The 27,853-nt window shown below is 45.9% G+C and overlaps 1 protein-coding gene across 1 annotated transcript in view; it reads left to right on the top strand.

Annotated features, from left to right (window-relative positions):
• The window catches only part of slc6a15 (solute carrier family 6 member 15), a gene marked incomplete at both ends in the record, with an annotated part of 58,273 nt that extends 31,578 nt beyond the window's left edge, over positions 1 to 26,695 (top strand). Inside the window, 4 exons of the mRNA XM_083762329.1 lie at positions 2,362 to 2,554; positions 4,577 to 4,736; positions 13,660 to 13,822; positions 26,267 to 26,695. Of these exons, the coding sequence (XP_083618455.1) occupies positions 2,362 to 2,554; positions 4,577 to 4,736; positions 13,660 to 13,822; positions 26,267 to 26,695 (945 nt within the window). The remainder of the gene's footprint in view (positions 1 to 2,361; positions 2,555 to 4,576; positions 4,737 to 13,659; positions 13,823 to 26,266) is intronic.
• Between the last annotated feature and the right edge of the window lie 1,158 nt (positions 26,696 to 27,853).

Genomic DNA, 27,853 nt, shown 5'->3' with positions numbered 1-27,853 from the left:
CAATAACAATCCTGGTACGTGTGTGTGAGTGCGTGTGTGTGTGTGTGTGTGTGTGTGTGTGTGTGTGTGTGCGCCTGTGTGTGTGTGTGTGTGTGTGTGTGTGTGCGTGTGTGTGTGTGTGTGTGTGTGTGTGTGTGTGTGTAATGCACATGGATGAAAGGCGCAGTATGCATGGAATAAAGCAAAAATGAAATCTCAAGATGTTTTAGGACCAGCTGAAGAAACCATGACATTTATCCCATTCTGAACGGGAACCCATTTTGGTGTCAGCATCATGTTATGCTTTAGCTATTGAAAAATAGCAGATCTACAAGCTCGTAGCGCGCCACTCGGTGGCACGCTACGAGCTTGTAGGTCTGCTATTTTTGAAAAATCAAAGAACGACTGACATAGAAACATAGCTTTTTCAGAAAACTGTCAGGATGTAGAAGACATTTTTAGAATCTGATCTCAGGTCAGAATGGAAAACTGTCAGGATGTAGAAGACATTTTTCGAATCTGATCTCAGGTCAGAATGGAAAACTGTCAGGATGTAGAAGACATTTTTCGAATCTGATCTCAGGTCAGAATGGGTTAACTGAGACCGTTCAGGTCTCTGGAAGACGATTCTAAACTTGGATTCTAGTGCTATAGTTTTGATCACTTCTTTCATCACTACTCTTTCATCTTAAAATAACTAATCGAAAATAGCCAATCTAGATCTGCTCTTGTCGGTGCGCGGCATGCTTTCACAGATGACTCGCTGAAGGCCTTCTATGGAATAAATCTGTCAGTTTTCAGAAAAACCCCATGTTTCTATGTCAGTGGTGCTCAACCTTTTTAAATGGTAAATGGTGCATTTATATAGCGCCTTTATCCAAGGCGCTTTACAGAGATTGTGCATTACATTCACCCATTCACACAGACATTCATACACCGATGGCAGCGGAAACCATGCAAGGCACCAACCAGCACATCGGGAGCAATTAGGGGTTCAGTGTCTTGCTCAAGGACACTTCGACAGTAACTCTGGGGGAGCCCGGGTTCGAACTGGCAACCTTACGGTTACCATCCAGGCACTCTACCCCTGAGCCACCGCCGCCCCAGGTCAAGGACTCCCAAAAATATATGTAATTGGCCGCCGACCCCCATCTGAAAATATGTTGTTCCAGGGACCCCCCATGAAGCAAAGATTTGAGTTAAAAAAACATTTGCTCTGAAAGAATATATATTCAATGATTTGCCCTACATTTTCACGATTTTTCAAAAATAGCAGATCTACAAGAGTGCCGCGCTACGAGCTTGTAGATCTGCTATTTTTCAATAGCTAAAGTATAACGTAATGCTTAAAGGTGCAGTGAAATGAAAGACGTTTTTCACACTTTTAGACCATATCCGTGGTCATCATATGGGCATACCTAACAATGGATGCCAAATAAATGTGAAAATTCTCATTTCTGTGTGTTTTTATATCAAAGGTCCATAAAAACGATTGCATTATTTATTTATTAAAACGAAAACGTGCTGCGTGATGACGTGTAGAGATACACATCGATAAAAGCCAATAACAATGAAACTCACCCGTTTAATTCCCCATATTTGCGCGTCCGTCCATCACAGCTGCTACTGATTACAGAATACTCTGTTTTTATTTCCATTCCAGATAACATCCAGACAGTGTATTACTCGCTTTCAACTTAATCATCACGCTAGAATATGTATCTGAAAACATTATAGGGTAGAAATAAGCCACATAACAGTAAACTGGTTGTGCTGGCCGACCATATGATTTATAAACAAACAACACCACGCTGTTGCGCATAGCATAGCTACCGTCCCTAGCTAACGTCCCATCGCCTGAAGGGATGCGACGCTCTGATTGGTTCAGAAACTTCAGACCGGTGTTTCATGTTGAAACACCATTTTCATGTTGTTCACCATTTCCGTTTCACTGCGCCTTTAAGGCGTTTCAGCGCAAAATGCTGCGTTTTATTTTTCAATAGCTGAAGTATAACGTAATGCTTAACCCATTCTGACCGGGCACCCATTTTGGTGTTGGCATCATGTTATGCTTTAGCTATTGAAAAATAGCAGATCTACAAGCTCGTATCGCGCCACCGAGTGGCGCGATACGAGCTTGTAGGTCTGCTATTTTTGAAAAATCGAAGACACTTTTAGAATCTGATCTCAGGTCAGAATGGGTTAATAATGAAACTGTCAGGATGTAATAGACATTTTTAGAATCTGATCTCAGGTCAGAATGGGTTAATAATGAAACTGTCAGGATGTAATAGACATTTTTAGAATCTGATCTCAGGTCAGAATGGCTTAAAACACCAAAAAGGGTTCCCCATATTTATCATGCTGTGTCTCCCCCGACAGGCGGTGCAGGGGACGGGCCTGGCGTTCATCGCCTTCACGGAGGCCATGACGCATTTCCCGGCCTCTCCGTTCTGGTCCGTCATGTTCTTCCTCATGCTGGTCAACCTGGGCCTGGGCAGCATGTTCGGCACCATCGAGGGCATCCTCACGCCCCTGGTGGACACCTTCAAAGTCCGCAAGGAGTTCCTCACAGGTGGGTTTGGACGCTTTGAGTGGCATGAGGATGGGAGGGACTGTGATTCATCTGAATGCTCATAGGCCAGAGTGGCATCATGAGAGGGAGGGACTGGGATTCATCTGAATGCTCATAGGCCAGAGTGTCATCATGAGAGGGGAGGGACTGGGATTCATCTGAATGCTCATAGACCAGAGTGTCATGGGATGGGAGGGACTGGGATTCATCTGAATGCTCATAGGCCAGAGTGGCATGGGATGGGAGGGACTACACTTTGAACACTAACGCCTGTCAGTCACAATGTGGGACAGGGTCTCAATTTGTGGGACACCTGAAAAGTCTTGGCAATAAGGGACTGTCCCTACGCAAAGGGGACTTCTGGTCACCCTATGTATCATAGGGTCATCAGTGTGTGTGTGTGTGTGTGTGTGTGTGTGTGTGTGTGTGTGTGTGTGTGTGTGTGTGTGTGTGTGTGTGCACAGACACACACGGAACCCTAGGAACAGTTTGTTTACACTCCACTTTACGTAGGGTCACGTCCCATCTTAACCTGACGCTGCCAGATGGGGGCGGTAACCATGTTCCCCAACATAGCCTTCATCTGGGATCTCTCAGGGAGTTGAGCTGACACCGAACCGCTCCGTGGTTCGAACCAATCGGCCTGAGCTAAGGGCGGGATATGTGCGAAACCGGATGTGAAGCTATATAGACACGTCAATATGATTGGTTGTGTTTGCACGCCCAAACGGTGATAGACAGACGGTCCCATCCAATCATCTACCAAGTATCTTGAAAAAAAGGAACAGCCCCGTCATCGAATTTGCTTCCGCAATCCCAGATCCCAATAAACTGTGAAACAAATTTGTGTAGCAAGCTTCTTGGATCTGGCAGCGTCAGGTTAGTCCCATCTCCCCCCAGGCTGAATGGTACACAGACGTACATTCCTTCGGAAAAACATCCGCGCTGCGGCTTTTGAGTGACTGTGATATTGTTTCAAAAGAAGCATATTATAGGAGACAACGGAAACGTCTGAGAATTATATGTTCCTTTGGCGCAGAAGCCGTTAAGTATTTTTAATCTGTGTTTGACCGTTTTGGCAGCTCTGAAATCCTCCCTTCCTTGACTTTCTTATTGACTTCCCATTGTACCGCCTCCAGCACCGACAGTGGCTAGCTGCGCGTCCCTATGCGTTCCTGCCTCTGATCCGCTCTGTCGCAGCTAGCTAGGAAGAGAGAATTTCAGAGCTGCCAAAATGGTCAAACAAAGATTAAACACAGATAAAAACCCTAATTTCGTTAACCCTTTCCTCTCCCCTGCAGTGTGTTAATGCGTTAACCCTTTCCTCTCCCCTGCAGTGTGTTAATGCGTTAACCCTTTCCTCTCCCCTTGCAGTGTGTTAATGCGTTAACCCTTTCCTCTCCCCCTGCAGTGTGTTAATGCGTTAACCCTTTCCTCTCCCCTTGCAGTGTGTTAATGCGTTAACCCTTTCCTCTCCCCCTGCAGTGTGTTAATGCGTTAACCCTTTCCTCTCCCCTTGCAGTGTGTTAATGCATTAACCCTTTCCTCTCCCCTGCAGTGTGTTAATGCGTTAACCCTTTCCTCTCCCCTGCAGTCAGTGTGTTAATGCGTTAACCCTTTCCTCTCCCCCTGCAGTGTGTTAATGCGTTAACCCTTTCCTCTCCCCTGCAGTGTGTTAATGCATTAACCCTTTCCTCTCCCCTGCAGTCAGTGTGTTAATGCGTTAACCCTTTCCTCTCCCCTGCAGTGCGTTAATGCGTTAACCCTTTCCTCTCCCCTGCAGTGTGTTAATGCGTTAACCCTTTCCTCTCCCCTGCAGTGTGTTAATGCATTAACCCTTTCCTCTCCCCTGCAGTGTGTTAATGCGTTAACCCTTTCCTCTCCCCTGCAGTGGGTTAACCCTTTCCTCTCCCCTGCAGTGGGGTGTTAATGCGTTAACCCTTTCCTCTCCCCTGCAGTGTGTTAATGCGTTAACCCTTTCCTCTCCCCTGCAGTGGGTTAACCCTTTCCTCTCCCCTGCAGTGGGGTGCTGCCTGCTGGCGTTCTTCATCGGCCTGCTGTTCGTGCAGCGCTCGGGGAACTACTTCGTGGCGATGTTCGACGACTACTCGGCCACGCTGCCGCTGCTCATCGTGGTCATCCTGGAGAACGTGGCGGTCGCCTGGGTCTACGGGACCGATAAGTATGTCCTCTGGGTCTATGGGACCCTGTCCTCTGGGTCTATGGGACCCTGTCCTCTGGGTCTATGGGACCCTGTCCACTGGGTCTACGGGACCGATAAGTATGTCCTCTGGGTCTATGGGACCCTGTCCTCTGGGTCTACGGGACCGATAAGTATGTCCTCTGGGTCTATGGGACCGATAAGTATGTCCTCTGGGTCTATGGGACCCTGTCCTCTGGGTCTACGGGACCCTGTCCTCTGGGTCTACGGGACCGATAAGTATGTCCTCTGGGTCTATGGGACCCTGTCCTCTGGGTCTACGGGACCGATAAGTATGTCCTCTGGGTCTATGGGACCCTGTCCTCTGGGTCTACGGGACCGATAAGTATGTCCTCTGGGTCTATGGGACCCTGTCCTCTGGGTCTACGGGACCGATAAGTATGTCCTCTGGGTCTATGGGACCCTGTCCTCTGGGTCTACGGGACCGATAAGTATGTCCTCTGGGTCTATGGGACCCTGTCCACTGGGTCTACGGGACCGATAAGTATGTCCTCTGGGTCTATGGGACCCTGTCCACTGGGTCTACGGGACCGATAAGTATGTCCTCTGGGTCTATGGGACCCTGTCCACTGGGTCTATGGGACCGATAAGTATGTCCTCTGGGTCTATGGGACCCTGTCCACTGGGTCTACGGGACCGATAAGTATGTCCTCTGGGTCTATGGGACCCTGTCCACTGGGTCTATGGGACCGATAAGTATGTCCTCTGGGTCTATGGGACCCTGTCCTCTGGGTCTACGGGACCGATAAGTATGTCCTCTGGGTCTATGGGACCCTGTCCACTGGGTCTATGGGACCGATAAGTATGTCCTCTGGGTCTATGGGACCCTGTCCACTGGGTCTACGGGACCGATAAGTATGTCCTCTGGGTCTATGGGACCCTGTCCTCTGGGTCTACGGGACCGATAAGTATGTCCTCTGGGTCTATGGGACCCTGTCCTCTGGGTCTACGGGACCGATAAGTATGTCCTCTGGGTCTATGGGACCCTGTCCTCTGGGTCTACGGGACCGATAAGTATGTCCTCTGGGTCTATGGGACCCTGTCCTCTGGGTCTACGGGACCGATAAGTATGTCCTCTGGGTCTATGGGACCCTGTCCACTGGGTCTACGGGACCGATAAGTATGTCCTCTGGGTCTATGGGACCCTGTCCACTGGGTCTACGGGACCGATAAGTATGTCCTCTGGGTCTATGGGACCCTGTCCACTGGGTCTATGGGACCGATAAGTATGTCCTCTGGGTCTATGGGACCCTGTCCACTGGGTCTATGGGACCGATAAGTATGTCCTCTGGGTCTATGGGACCCTGTCCTCTGGGTCTATGGGACCGATAAGTATGTCCTCTGGGTCTATGGGACCCTGTCCACTGGGTCTACGGGACCGATAAGTATGTCCTCTGGGTCTATGGGACCCTGTCCACTGGGTCTATGGGACCGATAAGTATGTCCTCTGGGTCTATGGGACCCTGTCCACTGGGTCTACGGGACCGATAGGTATGTCCACTGGAGCCTGGCCCCAAACACATGAACGCGCTGCTGGTCCGTTGACTAACATTGTGCACGTTCACGACGGCAGCACGCTCGTGCGCGTTCGTGCACGTTCAACGGACCAGCGCGTTCATGTGTTTGAGGCCCAATCAATCCCAGAATGCTCTCTGTTCCTATACCCGGAAGGAGGAGTGAAATCGCCTCATGCGCTTTTGAGCAACTCAATGCAAGTGGATGGAAGGAGGACTCGGGTGCCGTCTCTATTCATATATACTCCAAGATAAAAACCCATCGACACCTCACCAGAACACTGTCAGGTTCTGGTGAGGTGAGGACCCGAAAGCAGGACAGCAGACAGGTGGTGCTCTAGCGCCCCCTAGTGTCTGTCTGTGTACACCACTGAGGTGAGGACAGCAGACAGGTGGTGCTCTATCGCCCCCTAGTGTCTGTCTTTGTACACCACTGAGGTGAGGACAGCAGACAGGTGGTGCTCTATCGCCCCCTAGTGTCCGTCTGTGTACACACCACTGAGGTGAGGACAGCAGACAGGTGGTGCTCTAGCGCCCCCTAGTGTCCGTCTGTACACACCACTGAGGTGAGGACAGCAGACAGGTGGTGCTCTAGCGCCCCCTAGTGTCTCTCTGTGTACACCACTGAGGTGAGGACAGCAGACAGGTGGTGCTCTATCGCCCCCTAGTGTACACCACGGAGGTGAGGACAGCAGACAGGTGGTGATCACAGCCATGGTCAGGGTGTTTTTAACCCATTGAGACCTGAGAACTAAATTCTACAAATGCCTTTTAAATCACGACAGTTTTCAGAAAATCTATACGTTTCTGTCAGTGGTTGGTTCTCAAGGAGCCCCGGAATTATCTGTAATTGGCCGCCGACGCCCATCTGAAAATATGTTGTTCCAGGGACCCACCCCCCCCCCCCCCCATCTGAAGATATGTTGTTCCAGGGACCCCCCCCCCATCTGAAAATATGTTGTTCCAGGGACCCCCCCCCCCCCCATCTGAAAATACGTTGTTCCAGGGACCCCCCCCCCCCCCATCTGAAAATATGTTGTTCCAGGGACCCCCCCCCCCCCATCTGAAAATATGTTGTTCCAGGGACCCCCCCCCCCCATCTGAAAATATGTTGTTCCAGGGACCCCCCCCCCCCCCATCTGAAAATACGTTGTTCCAGGGACCCCCCCCCCCCCCCCCATCTGAAAATACGTTGTTCCAGGGACCCCCCCCCCCCATCTGAAAATATGTTGTTCCAGACCCCCCCCCCCCCCAGCAGCAAAGATTTGAGTTCAAAACGTTCGCTCTGAAATAATATTTCACATTTTCACGATTTTTCAAAAATAGCAGATCTACAAGCTCGTAGCGCGGCACTGCTATTTTTCAAAAGCTGACATAATGCTTAAAAACACCAAAAGGGGTTCCCTTAATCCATTCTGACCTGAGATCAGATTCTAAAAATGTCTGTTTGAAAATGACAGCTTTCTGAAAAAGCCTATGTTTCTATGTCAGTCGTTCTTCGATTGTTTTCAAAAATAGCAGACCTACAAACTCGTATGAGCTTGTAGATCTTGTTCAATAGCTAAAGCATCACATCATGCCAACACCAAAAGGGGTTCCCTTAAAGGACCACTTCACCACTTTTCAACCTATCTTCATATAATAGGTCCTCACTAATAATCATTATAAAATGGCACGATTTGTTTCTACTCAGTCTGTGTCTCATAGGAGGGGCTGTGGGCAGTTTAGAAACCGTCTTCCAGTGACATCATCATTAGGCAGATTTTTTTTAAACAAGATTTTTTTTTACAAAAATTGTTAGATTTTCATTATCGTGAGAACGATGGCTTCCATTTTCTCATTGCAACTTTTCAGGACTAGAAAGCCTGCAGTTTCTATTAGCTTGTATTCCCCACCGATGATGTCAGTGGAAGACAGTTTCTGATTTGCCCACAGCCCTCCTATGAGACACAGACCGAGTAGAAAAGAAATTGCGCTATTTTTTCATGGTTATTAGTGAGGACCTATTATATGAAGATAGGTTGAAAAGTGGTGAAGTGGTCCTTTAATATAGGTGAACTGAAACAGATCATTCTAACTAAATATGATGAACTGGACTGACTGGGCAACAAGACTAATAATACACATGAGGGCTGATTACACATGAGAAACACCTGGGGAAGACAAGAACATTAGAGCTGGGACTCGATTAAAAAAAAAAATCTAATTAATCAGAGGCTTTGCGATTAATTAATCTAGATTAATCACATTTTAATCGCATATCAATATTCAACCCGAGAAAAGCGAGAAACCTTTTTTTGAAATGTTTTTTGGTATCCCAGTGAATCAACGAATAGTGACTACAGGATACCACTCATTTTCAACATTTTACTGTCATTAATATACCTGTTGTTGAAATAATAATAAAAAGTCACCCCATTCTGTGTTGCCTAGAACTGGAGGTCTGAAAAAAAAATAGTAACAGTAACAAGTACATCTCAGTGACATCACAAAGCTGTACTTACTTCATATTGTTACTGTTTTTTGTCAGACCTCCAGTTCTAGGCAACACAAAATGGGGTGACTTTTTATTATTTCCAGTTTTCAGTACTATAGAAAAGCGCCCAGTGAGAAACGTTCCGCGCTGAAAAAAAAAGGTGCGATTAATTTATCTGTGGTTAATCGCGATAAATTTTTCTGTAGTTAATTAATCTAAATTAATCGCAATTAGTCCCGGCCCTAAAGAACATAGAACATAGAACCAAAACATCTAGAACACAACATAGAAATACGACAGCTCCTCCTAGACAAGCACAGTGTGTGACTGTAACAGACGCTTACAGACAAACATATCTCCTCAGCGGCGTGTCGTACGCCCATTCTCTCTCTCTCACAAATCCAACGTCGTAGCCTATACAGTGCACGAAATGGCACAGCGGCCAAGCGCTTCCATGTAGCCTATACTGTACATCCTGTCAGGCAGAGACAGTAACAGCATATTGTACAGTAGACCATGTGGTCCCATGTAGGACCCCAAATTTGAAAGGATATGCCATGGACCCCCATAAGAGAAGATTTATACGGCTCTAGCAGTGATTCAGGGACCCCCATAAGAGAAGATTTATACGGCTCTAGCAGTGATTCAGGGACCCCCATAAGAGAAGATTTATACGGCTCTAGCAGTGATTCAGGGACCCCCATTAGAGAAGATGTTTACGGCTCTAGCAGTGATTCAGGGACCCCCATAAGAGAAGATTTATACGGCTCTAGCAGTGATTCAGGGACCCCCATAAGAGAAGATTTATACGGCTCTAGCAGTGATTCAGGGACCCCCATAAGAGAAGATGTTTACAGCTCTAGCAGTGATTCAGGGACCCCCATAAGAGAAGATTTATACAGCTCTAGCAGTGATTCAGGGACCCCCATAAGAGAAGATGTTTACAGCTCTAGCAGTGATTCAGGGACCCCCATAAGAGAAGATTTATACAGCTCTAGCAGTGATTCAGGGACCCCCATAAGAGAAGATGTTTACGTCTCTAGCAGTGATTCAGGGACCCCCATAAGAGAAGATGTTTACGTCTCTAGCAGTGATTCAGGGACCCCCATAAGAGAAGATGTTTACGGCTCTAGCAGTGATTCAGGGACCCCCATAAGAGAAGATGTTTACGGCTCTAGCAGTGATTCAGGGACCCCCATAAGAGAAGATGTTTACGGCTCTAGCAGTGATTCAGGGACCCCCATAAGAGAAGATGTTTACGGCTCTAGCAGTGATTCAGGGACCCCATAAGAGAAGATGTTTACAGCTCTAGCAGTGATTCAGGGACCCCCATAAGAGAAGATTTATACGGCTCTAGCAGTGATTCAGGGACCCCCATAAGAGAAGATTTATACAGCTCTAGCAGTGATCCAGGGACCCCCATAAGAGAAGATGTTTACGGCTCTAGCAGTGATTCAGGGACCCCCATAAGAGAAGATGTTTACGGCTCTAGCAGTGATTCAGGGACCCCCATAAGAGAAGATGTTTACGGCTCTAGCAGTGATTCAGGGACCCCCATAAGAGAAGATGTTTACGGCTCTAGCAGTGATTCAGGGACCCCCATAAGAGGAGATTTTTACGGCTCTAGCAGTTATTCAGGGACCCCCATAAGAGAAGATTTATACGGCTCTAGCAGTGATTCAGGGACCCCCATAAGAGAAGATGTTTACGGCTCTAGCAGTGATTCAGGGACCCCCATAAGAGGAGATTTATACGGCTCTAGCAGTGATTCAGGGACCCCCATAAGAGAAGATGTTTACGGCTCTAGCAGTGATTCAGGGACCCCCATAAGAGAAGATTTATACGGCTCTAGCAGTGATTCAGGGACCCCCATAAGAGGAGATGTTTACGGCTCTAGCAGTGATTCAGGGACCCCCATTAGAGAAGATGTTTACAGCTCTAGCAGTGATTCAGGGACCCCCATAAGAGAAGATGTTTACGGCTCTAGCAGTGATTCAGGGACCCCCATAAGAGGAGATTTATACGGCTCTAGCAGTGATTCTCAACCCGTTTAATTTCAAGGACCCCCAGTTTGACATGCATCAGGCTACGGACCCCCATTTAATGTCATTTCTATCTCTGGGACTCCCAATTTATATTGTAAACTCAATGTAAATTAAACTCTGAGAGTGTACAAATGGAACCATATGTACACTCTCAGAGTTACAGACCCATAAGGGTCCATTTGGTTCCATTTGTACACTCTCAGAGTTACAGACCCATAAGGGTCCATTTGGTTCCATTTGTACACTCTCAGAGTTACAGACCTGTAAGGGTCCATTTGGTTCCATGTGTTACACTCTCAGAGTTACAGACCCACAAGGGTCCATTTGGTTCCATGTGTTACACTCTCAGAGTTACAGACCCACAAGGGTCCATTTGGTTCCATGTGTTACACTCTCAGAGTTACAGACCTGTAAGGGTCCATTTGGTTCCATGTGTTACACTCTCAGAGTTACAGACCTGTAAGGGTCCATTTGGTTCCATGTGTTACACTCTCAGAGTTACAGACCCATAAGGGTCCATTTGGTTCCATGTGTTACACTCTCAGAGTCACAGACCCACAAGGGTCCATTTGGTTCCATTTGTACACTCTCAGAGTTACAGACCCATAAGGGTCCATTTGGTTCCATGTGTTACACTCTCAGAGTTACAGACCCATAAGGGTCCATTTGGTTCCATGTGTTACACTCTCAGAGTTACAGACCCATAGGCTAATGGTCCATTTGGTTCCTAACTATCATGTAGCTGGGGACCCCCTGGAACTCCCTCAAGGACCCCTGGGGGTCCCCGGACCCACTGCTGTAGCCTATAGGCCTACCTGTAAATGTTTTTGATGATGATTTTTAACTACCATGAATTAACATTACTCACCTAATGCTGCTGCTGTAGAGCAGTGTTGTTTTTGGCAGCAAATTTCTATTTAAGTTTTAGTCATTAGTCTCCTGAATAGCTTTCACTTAGTTTTAGTCACATTTTAGTCACCTGGAATGTATTAGTGCTCGTCTAGTTTTAGTCGACTAAATGTCATAAGATTTTTGTCGACTAAATCTACAGGTGATTTAGTCGACTAAAATGTGTTTTTGCGGGCCTTGTTGCCGTCATAATTACTTATTTTACACTTGCTGAAAATAGCCGATCTACAAGCTCACAACGCGTCGCGCTGCGACGCGTTGTGAGCTTGTAGATCGGCTATTTTCAGCATGCAACCAAGTGTAAAATGACTTATACTGGATCTCTTGTCCACTAGTCCCTTCCTAACATTTTAGTCTAGTTTTTATTTGTTGACGAAATTGTCAGTATATTTAGTCTTAGTTTTAGTCACCATAGCATAGTTTTAATTTAGTTTACATTTAGTTTTCTCCAGTGGAAAAAAGGTAGTCGACGAACATTTTTCGTCTTAGTTTTAGTCGACGAAAACAACAATGCTGTATAGACGTTCCATCACCATGTTAACTACAATGAATTCACTTTACTCACCTAAAGCCGCTGCTGTAGAGGTCCCTCCATGTTTAACATAAATCCATAGTGTGTACATAATTATTGTTTAAGTCAAAATGGTTTTCATCATATTGGTAAATATATGAACTCTGGGCTAAAAAGAATCCACCACACCACTGCACTACTTCCTGTTTACAGGTGTGACATCACAACTGTCACAGCAGTTGAGCTACAACCAAAATGGGCCTTCTTCTTCCTCTTCAAAATAAGAGCTGCTTGTAATGATTAGCTTTTTTTTTGATTGATTGAAATATTTATTAACAGTTTGTAGAATTTACAGTACATTTTAAGCACAAACTCAATACAAAGACTGTTAACTGTGAGTGGACGACCCAATTAAGCATTACACTTGTTTACAACAGGGTCCACATTGTTCAATTCATCAAAACATTTAAAGACATACAAACATTTAGAGACATACAAATAGACATTTCTATGTAGCTAAACAGAACAGGAATTCATCATAAAGGAGGCAAAAAGGGAAAAGATACATATACAGTGAGGGGAAATGGGGGGGGGGGGGGATTCAGATTTTACAGAGGCCAGTTTCGAATTGCAGCCATCCGTAGGTGCCCTTTGAGAGCGGTTTTGAAGGAGTCAACACTATAGTTTTAATTCAAGATTCTACAAATCTCTTCTAAATCCTATAACAGTTTTCTGAAAATGTGTGTTGCTGTATTATCGGGGACATATTTAGGCAGGCAGTCATGTAGGTAGGAAGGTGCGAGACCATTGAGAGCTTTATACAAAGAAAAAATTATTTTAAAATCAATCCTAAAAACAACCGGAAGCCACCTTGTAAATATCTGTGTCCTTGTAGTGTATGTCTTATAATAATAATAATAATAATAAAACTTTATTTGTATAGCACCTTTCATGACATGAAATGCAGCTCAAAGTGCTTTACAGAACAATGGAGAATAAAAGAAAAGCAAGGCAACGACAGTAATGCAATACAGTGAGGACATGAATAACAAAAACTAAAATAAAAACAACTAAAAGATCAATTCAAAGCAATGTTGTAGAAGTGGGTCTTGAGCTGAGCTTTAACCCATTCTGACCGGGCACCCATTTTGGTGTCAGCATCATGTTATGCTTTATCTATTGAAAAATAGCAGATCTACAAGCTCATATCGCGCCACCGAGTGGCGCGATACGAGCTTGTAGGTCTGCTATTTTTTGATAAATCGAAGAGCGACGGACATTTTTAGAATCTGATCTCAGGTCAGAATGGGTTCATCAGACCAGTGTGTGTCCGGCGGAAACCTCGTTATGAATCTGATCTCAGGTCAGAATGGGTTAAAAATGTCTACAGAGGACATAAATGAGCGGTTCTCTCTGTCTCCCCCTGCAGGTTCTTCGAGGACCTGGAGGACATGCTGGGCTTCACGCCGTACCGCTTCTACTACTACATGTGGAAATACATCACGCCGGTTCTGCTGCTGGTGCTGCTCGGATCCAGCCTGATCCAGCTGGCCATGACCCCGCCCACCTACAGCGCCTGGATACAGGAACTGGTGAGTCACTGATAGTACGGCAGTTAACCAAACCTATTGTGCATTTTATGACTAAAGCATGAAACTTTCTACAGTGTTTCTATATACTATGAAGTTTGTTTTCAGACGTGGAACCACTTCTGAGTTGATGTCTGTAACTCGTTAGAGGCTGTACACATATCGGGTTGTCAAAAACATGCATTTTTCCCTTTTTTGCAGGCACAAAGACAGTATATCAATAAGAAGAGTTCTGGAACCCACTAGTCATCATCAAATTGCTTTCGTAGGTTAAATTAACACTAGAAGATATTATGTCAATTGGGTTTCATGGGTCATTAGGTCACACAAACACCTCACATAAACACAGACACAAAAATCTGATTTTCAACCATGACTGTCCACAGACATGATAATGAACTGGTGAGTCACTGACTGTCCACAGACATGATAATGAACTGGTGAGTCACTGACTGTCCACAGACATGATAATGAACTGGTGAGTCACTGACTGTCCACGGACATAATAATGAACTGGTGAGTCACTCACTGTCCACAGACATGATAATGAACTGGTGAGTCACTCACTGTCCACAGACATGATAATGAACTGGTGAGTCACTGACTGTCCACAGACATGATAATGAACTGGTGAGTCACTGACTGTCCACAGACACGATAATGAACTGGTGAGTCACTGACTGTTCACGGACATGATAATGAACTGGTGAGTCACTGACTGTCCACAGACATGATAATGAACTGGTGAGTCACTGACTGTTCACGGACATGATAATGAACTGGTGAGTCACTGACTGTTCACGGACATGATAATGAACTGGTGAGTCACTGACTGTTCACGGACATGTTAATGAACTGGTGAGTCACTGACTGTCCACGGACATGATAATGAACTGGTGAGTCACTGACTGTCCACAGACATGATAATGAACTGGTGAGTCACTGACTGTTCACGGACATGATAATGAACTGGTGAGTCACTGACTGTCCACGGACATGATAATGAACTGGTGAGTCACTGACTGACTGTCCACAGACATGATAATGAACTGGTGAGTCACTGACTGTCCACAGACACGATAATGAACTGGTGAGTCACTGACTGTCCACAGACATGATAATGAACTGGTGAGTCACTGACTGTCCACAGACATGATAATGAACTGGTGAGTCACTGACTGTTCACGGACATGATAATGAACTGGTGAGTCACTGACTGTCCACAGACATGATAATGAACTGGTGAGTCACTGACTGTCCACAGACATGATAATGAACTGGTGAGTCACTGACTGTCCACGGACATGATAATGAACTGGTGAGTCACTGACTGTCCACGGACATGATAATGAACTGGTGAGTCACTGACTGTCCACAGACATGATAATGAACTGGTGAGTCACTGACTGTCCACAGACATGATAATGAACTGGTGAGTCACTGACTGTCCACAGACATGATAATGAACTGGTGAGTCACTGACTGTCCACGGACATGATAATGAACTGGTGAGTCACTGACTGTCCACGGACATGATAATGAACTGGTGAGTCACTGACTGTCCACAGACATGATAATGAACTGGTGAGTCACTGACTGTCCACAGACATGATAATGAACTGGTGAGTCACTGACTGTCCACAGACATGATAATGAACTGGTGAGTCACTGACTGTCCACAGACATGATAATGAACTGGTGAGTCACTGACTGTCCACAGACATGATAATGAACTGGTGAGTCACTGACTGTCCACAGACATGATAATGAACTGCAGACTTACTGTCAAGGACCCCCAACTTCATCCTTCGTCAAGCAGTGCTGTTTTCGTCGACTAAAACTAAGACGAAAAATGTTCGTCGATTACCATTTTTCACTGACTAAAACTAATAAAAACGAATCTATGATGACTAAAACGAAGACTAAATATATTGACAATTTCGTCAACAAATTAAAAAAAGACTAAAATGTTAGGAAGGGACTAGTGGACAAGAGTTTTATGCTGGGTTGGTGAGTGACTCACCACTAAATCAACTGTAGATTTAGTCGACTAAAATCGTATGACATTTAGTCGACTAAAACTAGACTAAACACTAGAACATTCCAGGTGACTAAAATGTGACTGAAACTAAGTGAAAACTATTCAAGAGACAACGACTAAAACTAAAATAGAAATTTGCTTCCAAAAACAACAGTCTCCATCCACTATACCATTGAAATAAGGTGTTTTTCAGTTGCTTCGTGTTGATATTCTGTGCGTTCAATTCTGATTTTAACACTTGGTGTCAGTAAAAAAGGAACATCACAGGAGCAGCACGGTGACTGCAGGCATATCATGTTTGTTTAGTGTTTTAGCAAATTCAACATAAACAATTAGGCAGAAAGAGCCTGCTGGTTGGTCAGTCAGGGACCAATGAGAAGGCTGACCAAGGGTGAATTGTACACTTATCATGCCTGCGGACCCCCCATTTGAAAAGACATGCCAGGGACGGACGCCCCCCCCCCCCTCCAATAACAGAAGATATAGAGCAGTGATTCTCAACCATTTTAATGGACAGAGGACCCTCAGTTTGACCTGCAACAGGCTAAGGACCCCCCAGTTAATGGCATTCCTTATCTCTTTGGACCCCCAATTTATATTGTCAATGTTAACCCATTTTGGGGTGGGAACCCCTTTTGGTGTTAGCATCATGTCGTGCTTTAGCTATTGAAAAATAGCAGATCTACAAGCTCATAACGCGCCACCGAGTGGCGCGATATGAGCTTGTAGGTCTGCTATTTTTGAAAAATCGAAGAGCGACTGACATAGAAGACATTTTTTTAGAATCTGATCTCAGGTCAGAATGGAAAACTGTCAGGATGTAGAGGGTGAGGCTTGTTCTTCAAATCTGGAAGAAGAGGAGGATGTTTAGTCTGGCTGCGCCGACGTTCAGTTTGATAATCACTTCAAGAGGATGAGGAATAAGGAGGGGTCGAATAGTTCCAACTGAGTGAGGTGGAGGAGGGGTCGAATAGTTCCAACTGAGTGAGGTGGAGGAGGGGTCGAATAGTTCCAACTGAGTGAGGTGGAGGAGGGGTCGAATAGTTCCAACTGAGTGAGGTGGAGGAGGGGTCGAATAGTTCCAACTGAGTGATGTGGAGGAGGGGTCGAATAGTTCCAACTGAGTGAGGTGGAGGAGGGGTCGAATAGTTCCAACTGAGTGAGGTGGAGGAGGGGTCGAATAGTTCCAACTGAGTGAGGTGGAGGAGGGGTCGAATAGTTCCAACTGAGTGAGGTGGAGGAGGGGTCGAATAGTTCCAACTGAGTGAGGTGGAGGAGGGGTCGAATAGTTCCAACTGAGTGATGTGGAGGAGGGGTCGAATAGTTCCAACTGAGTGAGGTGGAGGAGGGGTCGAATAGTTCCAACTGAGTGAGGTGGAGGAGGGCTCGAATAGTTCCAACTGAGTGAGGTGGAGGAGGGCTCGAATAGTTCCAACTGAGTGAGGTGGAGGAGGGGTCGAATAGTTCCAACTGAGTGAGGTGGAGGAGGGGTCGAATAGTTCCAACTGAGTGAGGTGGAGGAGGGGTCGAATAGTTCCAACTGAGTGAGGTGGAGGAGGGGTCGAATAGTTCCAACTGAGTGAGGTGGAGGAGGGGTCGAATAGTTCCAACTGAGTGAGGTGGAGGAGGGGTCGAATAGTTCCAACTGAGTGAGGTGGAGGAGGGGTCGAATAGTTCCAACTGAGTGAGGTGGAGGAGGGGTCGAATAGTTCCAACTGAGTGAGGTGGAGGAGGGGTCGAATAGTTCCAACTGAGTGAGGTGGAGGAGGGGTCGAATAGTTCCAACTGAGTGAGGTGGAGGAGGGGTCGAATAGTTCCAACTGAGTGAGGTGGAGGAGGGGTCGAATAGTTCCAACTGAGTGAGGTGGAGGAGGGGTCGAATAGTTCCAACTGAGTGAGGTGGAGGAGGGGTCGAATAGTTCCAACTGAGTGAGGTGGAGGAGGGGTCGAATAGTTCCAACTGAGTGAGGTGGAGGAGGGGTCGAATAGTTCCAACTGAGTGAGGTGGAGGAGGGGTCGAATAGTTCCAACTGAGTGAGGTGGAGGAGGGGTCGAATAGTTCCAACTGAGTGAGGTGGAGGAGGGGTCGAATAGTTCCAACTGAGTGAGGTGGAGGAGGGGTCGAATAGTTCCAACTGAGTGAGGTGGAGGAGGGGTCGAATAGTTCCAACTGAGTGAGGTGGAGGAGGGGTCGAATAGTTCCAACTGAGTGAGGTGGAGGAGGGGTCGAATAGTTCCAACTGAGTGAGGTGGAGGAGGGGTCGAATAGTTCCAACTGAGTGAGGTGGAGGAGGGGTCGAATAGTTCCAACTGAGTGAGGTGGAGGAGGGGTCGAATAGTTCCAACTGAGTGAGGTGGAGGAGGGGTCGAATAGTTCCAACTGAGTGAGGTGGAGGAGGGGGGAGTAGAGTTCAGGTGTTTAGACAGATATCTGGTGTTGTGTTTATAGGAGACAGAGCTCTGGACACGTTCAGGTGTTTAGACAGATATCTGGTGTTGTGTTTATAGGAGACAGAGCTCTGGACACGTTCAGGTGTTCAGACAGATATCTGGTGTTGTGTTTATAGGAGACAGAGTTCTGGACACGTTCAGGTGTTTAACAGATATCTGGTGTTGTGTTTATAGGAGACAGAGCTCTGGACACGTTCAGGTGTTCAGACAGATATCTGGTGTTGTGTTTATAGGAGACAGAGCTCTGGACACGTTCAGGTGTTCAGACAGATATCTGGTGTTGTGTTTATAGGAGACAGAGTTCTCTGGACACGTTCAGGTGTTTAGACAGATATCTGGTGTTGTGTTTATAGGAGACAGAGTTCTGGACACGTTCAGGTGTTCAGACAGATATCTGGTGTTGTGTTTATAGGAGACAGAGTTCTGGACACGTTCAGGTGTTTAGACAGATATCTGGTGTTGTGTTTATAGGAGACAGAGCTCTGGACACGTTCAGGTGTTTAGACAGATATCTGGTGTTGTGTTTATAGGAGACAGAGCTCTCTGGTCACGTTCAGGTGTTCAGACAGATATCTGGTGTTGTGTTTATAGGAGACAGAGCTCTGGTCACGTTCAGGTGTTTAGACAGATATCTGGTGTTGTGTTTATAGGAGACAGAGCTCTGGACACGTTCAGGTGTTCAGACAGATATCTGGTGTTGTGTTTATAGGAGACAGAGCTCTGGACACGTTCAGGTGTTCAGACAGATATCTGGTGTTGTGTTTATAGGAGACAGAGCTCTGGACACGTTCAGGTGTTTAGTCAGATATCTGGTGTTGTGTTTATAGGAGACAGAGCTCTGGATAGGGTTGGGATTCGTTAGGATTTTAACGGTTCCGGATCCTTCCCGGATCCCTCTTAACGTTTCCGGTTCCTAACGGTTCCCTTAACGGATCCTAATATTATTTTTTTCCCCGTTTTTCTGACATAGATTATGCTTATATTATAACTAACCTAACCAAGTACATAATAAACACAAATTAATTAATTAAATTATTGAAAATGCACTTTACAATTATGAGGTGGCACTATTATTTAAACTTCACCACCACCACCAGCAGCAGCTAGGCACCACAACAATATCATTGTTGCAATTTGTACTGTATATTGCAATTTGTACTGTATATTAAATATACAGTACACAATATTGATATTGTTGTAGTGACAAATGTTGTCTTTAATGTTCAAATTAATTTAATATGAAGGACCCCTTACCCTAATGGAAACAAGCCATAGTGCTTTCTTGGATTATAGCAGACCTTGTATTGAACTGTAGGCTACGTTCCTGTGCTTTTTTTCTGCAAATTGTTTATAAAGTAATCAATCTATGGCGGTATATGCACCTAAACGCTGGGCTCTCAACAGCCACGCAATTAATTTAGAGCCAAATTAAAAGCACGTTAGTAGTTTTTATTTTCCATTACGTTACTAGCCTGGGGAAAGTAAACCAGCCTTGCATCAGATCGTCCCCCGCTGGCTGTGGTGAAGCTGCGGGGAGAGCAGGCACGGCTTTCCGCATGGCTCTCAAACGCGATGTGTAGGCATATTGATTTTGAGATGTTTCCTCTATGTTCACGTGGTACAAGTTGCAACAACCTTTGCTAGCAACTCTCGCATTTATTGCACTTTGCATGCTCACTGCTCAGCCTCAGTCATTTCCCTCTCTGTTAACCACACTTTGGCGACATACTTATACTGTCCCACTCGCTCCACAGCGGTCGCTGAATGCACAGAACAGTGGGCGTATCCTCCCCGACCCCACTCACTCATGTAGGTGGGGTGACGTCACCCCAGGCTCTGCTTGCATGCAGGCACAGGGACACAGCGGAGCTAAATGACAACTGATGAGATCCGTTTGGGGAACCGTTAATAAAAAAACGATGGAACCGGCTCCGGATCCGCAATGTCGGAACCGGGTCTGAAATGGACCCGGTTCCGAATCCCAACCCTAGCTCTGGACACGTTCAGGTGTTCAGACAGATATCTGGTGTTGTGTTTATAGGAGACAGAGCTCTGGACACGTTCAGGTGTTCAGACAGATATCTGGTGTTGTGTTTATAGGAGACAGAGCTCTGGACACGTTCAGGTGTTTAACAGATATCTGGTGTTGTGTTTATAGGAGACAGAGCTCTCTGGACACGTTCAGGTGTTCAGACAGATATCTGGTGTTGTGTTTATAGGAGACAGAGTTCTGGACACGTTCAGGTGTTCAGACAGATATCTGGTGTTGTGTTTATAGGAGACAGAGCTCTGGACACGTTCAGGTGTTTAACAGATATCTGGTGTTGTGTTTATAGGAGACAGAGCTCTCTGGACACGTTCAGGTGTTCAGACAGATATCTGGTGTTGTGTTTATAGGAGACAGAGCTCTGGACACGTTCAGGTGTTCAGACAGATATCTGGTGTTGTGTTTATAGGAGACAGAGTTCTGGACACGTTCAGGTGTTTAACAGATATCTGGTGTTGTGTTTATAGGAGACAGAGCTCTGGACACGTTCAGGTGTTTAACAGATATCTGGTGTTGTGTTTATAGGAGACAGAGCTCTGGACACGTTCAGGTGTTCAGACAGATATCTGGTGTTGTGTTTATAGGAGACAGAGCTCTGGACACGTTCAGGTGTTTAGACAGATATCTGGTGTTGTGTTTATAGGAGACAGAGCTCTGGACACGTTCAGGTGTTCAGACAGATATCTGGTGTTGTGTTTATAGGAGACAGAGTTCTGGACACGTTCAGGTGTTCAGACAGATATCTGGTGTTGTGTTTATAGGAGACAGAGTTCTGGACACGTTCAGGTGTTCAGACAGATATCTGGTGTTGTGTTTATAGGAGACAGAGCTCTGGACACGTTCAGGTGTTTAGACAGATATCTGGTGTTGTGTTTATAGGAGACAGAGTTCTGGACACGTTCAGGTGTTTAGACAGATATCTGGTGTTGTGTTTATAGGAGACAGAGTTCTGGACACGTTCAGGTGTTTAGACAGATATCTGGTGTTGTGTTTATAGGAGACAGAGCTCTGGACACGTTCAGGTGTTTAGACAGATATCTGGTGTTGTGTTTATAGGAGACAGAGCTCTGGACACGTTCAGGTGTTCAGACAGATATCTGGTGTTGTGTTTATAGGAGACAGAGCTCTGTGGACACGTTCAGGTGTTCAGACAGATATCTGGTGTTGTGTTTATAGGAGACAGAGCTCTGGACACGTTCAGGTGTTCAGACAGATATCTGGTGTTGTGTTTATAGGAGACAGAGCTCTGGACACGTTCAGGTGTTTAGACAGATATCTGGTGTTGTGTTTATAGGAGACAGAGCTCTCTGGTCACGTTCAGGTGTTCAGACAGATATATGGTGTTGTGTTTATAGGAGACAGAGCTCTGGACACGTTCAGGTGTTTAGACAGATATCTGGTGTTGTGTTTATAGGAGACAGAGTTCTGGACACGTTCAGGTGTTTAGACAGATATCTGGTGTTGTGTTTATAGGAGACAGAGTTCTGGACACGTTCAGGTGTTCAGACAGATATCTGGTGTTGTGTTTATAGGAGACAGAGTTCTGGACACGTTCAGGTGTTTAGACAGATATCTGGTGTTGTGTTTATAGGAGACAGAGTTCTCTGGACACGTTCAGGTGTTTAACAGATATCTGGTGTTGTGTTTATAGGAGACAGAGTTCTGTGGACACATTCAGGTGTTCAGACAGATATCTGGTGTTGTGTTTATAGGAGACAGAGCTCTGGACACGTTCAGGTGTTCAGACAGATATCTGGTGTTGTGTTTATAGGAGACAGAGCTCTGTGGACACGTTCAGGTGTTTAGACAGATATCTGGTGTTGTGTTTATAGGAGACAGAGTTCTGGACACGTTCAGGTGTTCAGACAGATATCTGGTGTTGTGTTTATAGGAGACAGAGCTCTGTGGACACGTTCAGGTGTTCAGACAGATATCTGGTGTTGTGTTTATAGGAGACAGAGCTCTGGTCACGTTCAGGTGTTAGACAGATATCTGGTGTTGTGTTTATAGGAGACAGAGTTCTGGTCACGTTCAGGTGTTAGACAGATATCTGGTGTTGTGTTTATAGGAGACAGAGCTCTCTGGACACGTTCAGGTGTTCAGACAGATATCTGGTGTTGTGTTTATAGGAGACAGAGCTCTGGACACGTTCAGGTGTTTAGACAGATATCTGGTGTTGTGTTTATAGACAGAGTTCTGGTCACGTTCAGGTGTTTAGACAGATATCTGGTGTTGTGTTTATAGGAGACAGAGCTCTGGACACGTTCAGGTGTTCAGACAGATATCTGGTGTTGTGTTTATAGGAGACAGAGCTCTGTGGACACGTTCAGGTGTTCAGACAGATATCTGGTGTTGTGTTTATAGGAGACAGAGCTCTCTGGACACGTTCAGGTGTTCAGACAGATATCTATACCATAAGGGACAGGTGGGCAAGCATTAGTGGGCAACGCCTGTTGCATCATATGTGACCAGATTTGACTGAGAGCCTGCCATCGCACAAACTTTTCCTTAACATGCTTAAACATGTAGCTAGGTGTAATGTTAGAGACCACAGAAGACATGTAAATATGAAATAAATGCTTAAACATGTAGCTATAGGTGTAATGTTAGAGACCACAGAAGACATGTAAATATGAAATAAATGCTTAAACATGTAGCTATAGGTGTAATGTTAGACTCCACAGAAGACATGTAAATATGAAATACATGCTTAAACATGTAGCTATAGGTGTAATGTTAGAGACCACAGAAGACATGTAAACATGAAATAAATGCTTAAACATGTAGCTATAGGTGTAATGTTAGACTCCACAGAAGACATGTAAATATGAAATAAATGCTTAAACATGTAGCTAGGTGTAATGTTAGAGACCACAGAAGACATGTAAATATGAAATAAATGCTTAAACATGTAGCTATAGGTGTAATGTTGAAGTCCACAGAAGACATGTACATATGAAATAAATGCTTAAACATGTAGCTAGGTGTAATGTTAGAGACCACAGAAGACATGTAAATATGAAATAAATGCTTAAACATGTAGCTATAGGTGTAATGTTAGAGACCACAGAAGACATGTAAATATGAAATAAATGCTTAAACATGTAGCTATAGGTGTAATGTTATTGTCCACAGAAGTGAACCTTTTCAAGCCCGTTTTCTCAACTCTCTGTTTCTCTGCCAGACATTACTCTATATAAGCCATATCTCCAAAACTGGCGGGTCAAACTGAACAACCAATATGTCAATTTGAAGCTGCGATTCCCTGCTTTCACATGACACTTAAAAAAAACGAAAACCTGAGGCGAAATGGACATAGTGGCCGAATGAAGGTATTGCAGCGTGGCCCCAAACACATGAACGCGCTGTTGGTCCGTTGACTATCATTGTGCACGTTTCACGATGACGCGTGAACGCTGTTTTACATACGTGAACGCACCTGGAACGCACGTGAACGCACCTGGAACGCACCTGGAACGCACATGAATGCACGTGAACGCACGTGAATGCACGTGAACGCACGTGAATGCACGTGAACGCACGTGAACGCACGTGAACGCACGTGAACGCACGTGAACGCGTGCAATGATAGTCAACGGCACAGCAGCGCGTTCATGTGTTTGGGGCCCGATCCATCCCAGTCTTCTCTATTCATATATACTCTAAGGCAGGGGTAGCCAACCAGGGGTTCGCGAGCTACCAGTAGCTCGCGGGAACCTTTCAAGTCGATCCCGAAGTGTCAGACTGACGGGCAGCCAGCCACCACTATTCAATGCCAATACACAGCAGAATGTCGTTCGCAAAAAAGAGCAGATCTACAAGCTAACAACGTGTAGAGGCTCGATGCATTTTAGCTTGAAGATCTGTTCCCCTTGCTTCCACCGCACTGCCCTCGGCCCTCCCCCTTTTAGCACTCTGTGCTCATGCGCTGTGTCCTGTGTGTCTGTTGTTCCCTCGCATGCACACAGAGCGTCAGAGTGAACGCAGCATCCCCGACACGTTGAATACTAAACTCATTTGTAAAGTTCGAACGCCAACTTTTAACCAAACGTGGGAGAAACACTGTGCACGGCTGCACGCACAAATAAAGAGTGCACTCGGCACTCGCGCACGCACATGACGGATTATTATCGATCAAAACAATCCTTAGCGTCGCTTACAAAAGCATGTGTTGCACAGCATGAATGATAAGTAATCACCGACCTGGCTGGATAAATATCACTATGACAAAGTGTCAAAATGTTTAGTGCCGCTGTCAAAACATGACACAGTGAGAGTTGAAGATTCTAACTAATGGAACAAGAAAGCCACAGTTTTGAAGGAAGTGGGTCCTAGACAGGGCTTGACGCTTAGCTCATGGATGATAGACAGAGACAGACTATCCGTTTTTATCCTGCTGTTCTATCATGGGATATTCGATGCAGGGCAAGATGCTCGATTGTGAATTAAATTGTAACATTCTCCTTGGCTTTGACTACTTCAGACAGAACATCTGACACACAGCTACAGTAGACTATTAATTTACTAAGCTGTTAACTTACTCGGCTGCCTACCGTTGCTCGTTAAGCAGGTCACACAATGGATATGGACCACTGATATTTATCCAGCCAGGTCGGTGATTACTTATCATTCATGCTGTGCAACACATGCTTTTGTAAGCGACGCTAAGGATTGTTTTGATCGATAATAATCCGTCATGTGCGTCACATCTTAATGACACCCTCAGATTGGCAATCACTAAATATTAACCAGATTTCAAAACGCTTGCAGATAAAGTGCAGTCACAGCAGTCTCATTAAAGGTGGGCTGACCCTGAGAGTATGTCACCATATCTGTGCAAATATATATGGTCATGTTATGCCTATGTCATTTGAACATCTGCGCCAATGTGACTCAACAAAGAAGTTTATTTGTATTTTTGTCCTAATATTTTTTGTTTCTAATACATTTGTCTTAATTTTATTTGACATTGATAATATAACTTACTATACGTTTTTATTCTAATTTAAGCTTTAGTCTTTGTGTGGATGTGTGCACATGCATTGAGCCTGTCAGAAATAGCAAAAAAACAAGTGTTTTTTTCTAACACGTTTTAGTGGTAGATCTTGGCTTACAATTGGGAATAAAATGGGCTCTTGGGCTTGAAAAGGTTGGTTACCACTGCTCTAAGGTATTGACCGTCTCCTCCTCTCCCTCCAGGCCGTAGAGCAGACCCAGAGCTACCCTCTGTGGGGCATGGTGGTGTGTATTAACCCTGTCTCCTCCTCCCCTCCCCCAGGCTATAGAGCAGACCCAGAGCTACCCCCTGTGGGGCATGGTGGTGTGTATTAACCCTGTCTCCTCCTCCCCTCCCCCAGGCTATAGAGCAGACCCAGAGCTACCCCCTGTGGGGCATGGTGGTGTATTAACCCTGTCTCCTCCTCTCCCCTCCAGGCTATAGAGCAGACCCAGAGCTACCCCCTGTGGGGCATGGTGGTGTGTATTAACCCTGTCTCCTCCTCCTCTCCCCCCAGGCTATAGAGCAGACCCAGAGCTACCCCCTGTGGGGCATGGTGGTGTGTATTAACCCTGTCTCCTCCTCCTCTCCATCCAGGCTATAGAGCAGACCCAGAGCTACCCTCTGTGGGGCATGGTGGTGTGTATTAACCCTGTCTCCTCCTCCCCTCCCCCAGGCTATAGAGCAGACCCAGAGCTACCCCCTGTGGGGCATGGTGGTGTATTAACCCTGTCTCCTCCTCTCCCCTCCAGGCTATAGAGCAGACCCAGAGCTACCCCCTGTGGGGCATGGTGGTGTGTATTAACCCTGTCTCCTCCTCCTCTCCATCCAGGCTATAGAGCAGACCCAGAGCTACCCCCTGTGGGGCATGGTGGTGTGTATTAACCCTGTCTCCTCCTCCTCTCCATCCAGGCTATGGAGCAGACCCAGAGCTACCCCCTGTGGGGCATGGTGGTGTGCGTCAGCCTGGTGGTCACGGCCGTCCTCCCGGTGCCCGTGGTCTTCGTCCTCCGCCACTTCAACCTGCTGGGCGACGAGGCGGCGGGCGGCGGCCTCTCCGCCGTGGCCTATCGGAAGGCCCGCATCATCAAGGACAGCAACCTGCCCGGAGACCAGGACGGCGACGACGCCAGCCTCATCGGCGACGACGGCGGGAAGTCGCCCGGGAGCGCCGCGCCCTCGCCCATGCCTGGGGGGGGCATGCAGGGGGGGGGCATCTACCGCAAGCAGGGGGGCGTGGTGGGGGGCGGGGGCAGTGATGTGGACACCGCGCCCAACGGCCGCTACGGCATCGGCTATCTGATGGCCGACATGCCGGACATGCCCGAGTCGGACTTGTAAAGGATGACCGGATGACCCCCCCCCCCCCCCCCGCCGAGCTGCCGCACCTGACTGGACCCCCCCCCCCCCCCCCATGTGTCGTTTATAGTCATTGGAAGACATGCGTATTATTATTATTATTATTATCATTATTTGACCATTGTACTAGGGCTTTCACTTCTAGTGATTTTTACTAGTTGACTAGTTGACTAGTTGCCTAGTTGCCTAGTTGACTAGTTGACTAGTTGACTAGTTGCCTAGTTTCCTAGTTGACTAACTACCTATTATGTAAAAATAGTAGAGCTGGGACTTGATTAAAATAATTAATCTAATTAATCAGAGGCTTTGCGATTAATTAATCTAGATTAATCGCATTTTAATCGCATATCAATATTCAACCCGAGAACAGCGAGAAACCTTTTTTTTTAATGTTTTTTGGTATCCCAGTGAATCAACGAATAGTGACTAAAGGATACCACTCATTTTCAACATTTTACTGTCATTAATATACCTGTTGTGGAAATAATAATAAAAAGTCACCCCATTCTGTGTTGCCTGGAACTGGAGGTCTGAAAAAAGATTAGTAACAGTAACAAGTACATCTCAGTGACATCACAAAGCTGTACTTACTTCATATTGTTACTGTTTTTTAGGCAACACAAAATGGGGTGACTTTTTATTATTTCCAGTTTTCAGTACTATAGAAAAGCGCCCAGTGAGAAACGTTCCGCGGTGAAAAAAAAGGTGCGATTAATTTATCTGTATTTAATCGCGATTCATTTTTCTGTAGTTAATTAATCTAAATTAATCGCAATTAGTCCCGGCCCTAAAAAATAGGTAGTTATTTGTACATTTACGTACAAACGCTTTTTTCCCCTAATTAACTAGTCATCTAGCACCAACAAGGTCAACTAGTGGATTTACTAGTCGACTAGTTGAATAGTGGACTAGTTGAACAGTGGACTAGTTGAACAGTGGACTAGTTGAACAGTGGACTAGTTGAACAGTGGACTAGTTGAACAGTGGACTAGTTGAACTAGTCGACTAGTTGAACAGTGGACTAGTTGAACAGACTAGTTGAACAGACTAGTTGAACAGTGGACTAGTTGAACAGTGGACTAGTTGAACAGTGGACTAGTTGAACAGTGGACTAGTTGAACAGTGGACTAGTTGAACTAG

The sequence above is a fragment of the Protomyctophum parallelum genome (genome assembly GCF_964188405.1).
Source record: "Protomyctophum parallelum genome assembly, chromosome: 4".
Taxonomy (NCBI): domain Eukaryota; kingdom Metazoa; phylum Chordata; class Actinopteri; order Myctophiformes; family Myctophidae; genus Protomyctophum; species Protomyctophum parallelum.
Note: the sequence above shows the minus strand (reverse complement) of the source record. Positions and strands in the feature narration are given on the sequence as shown.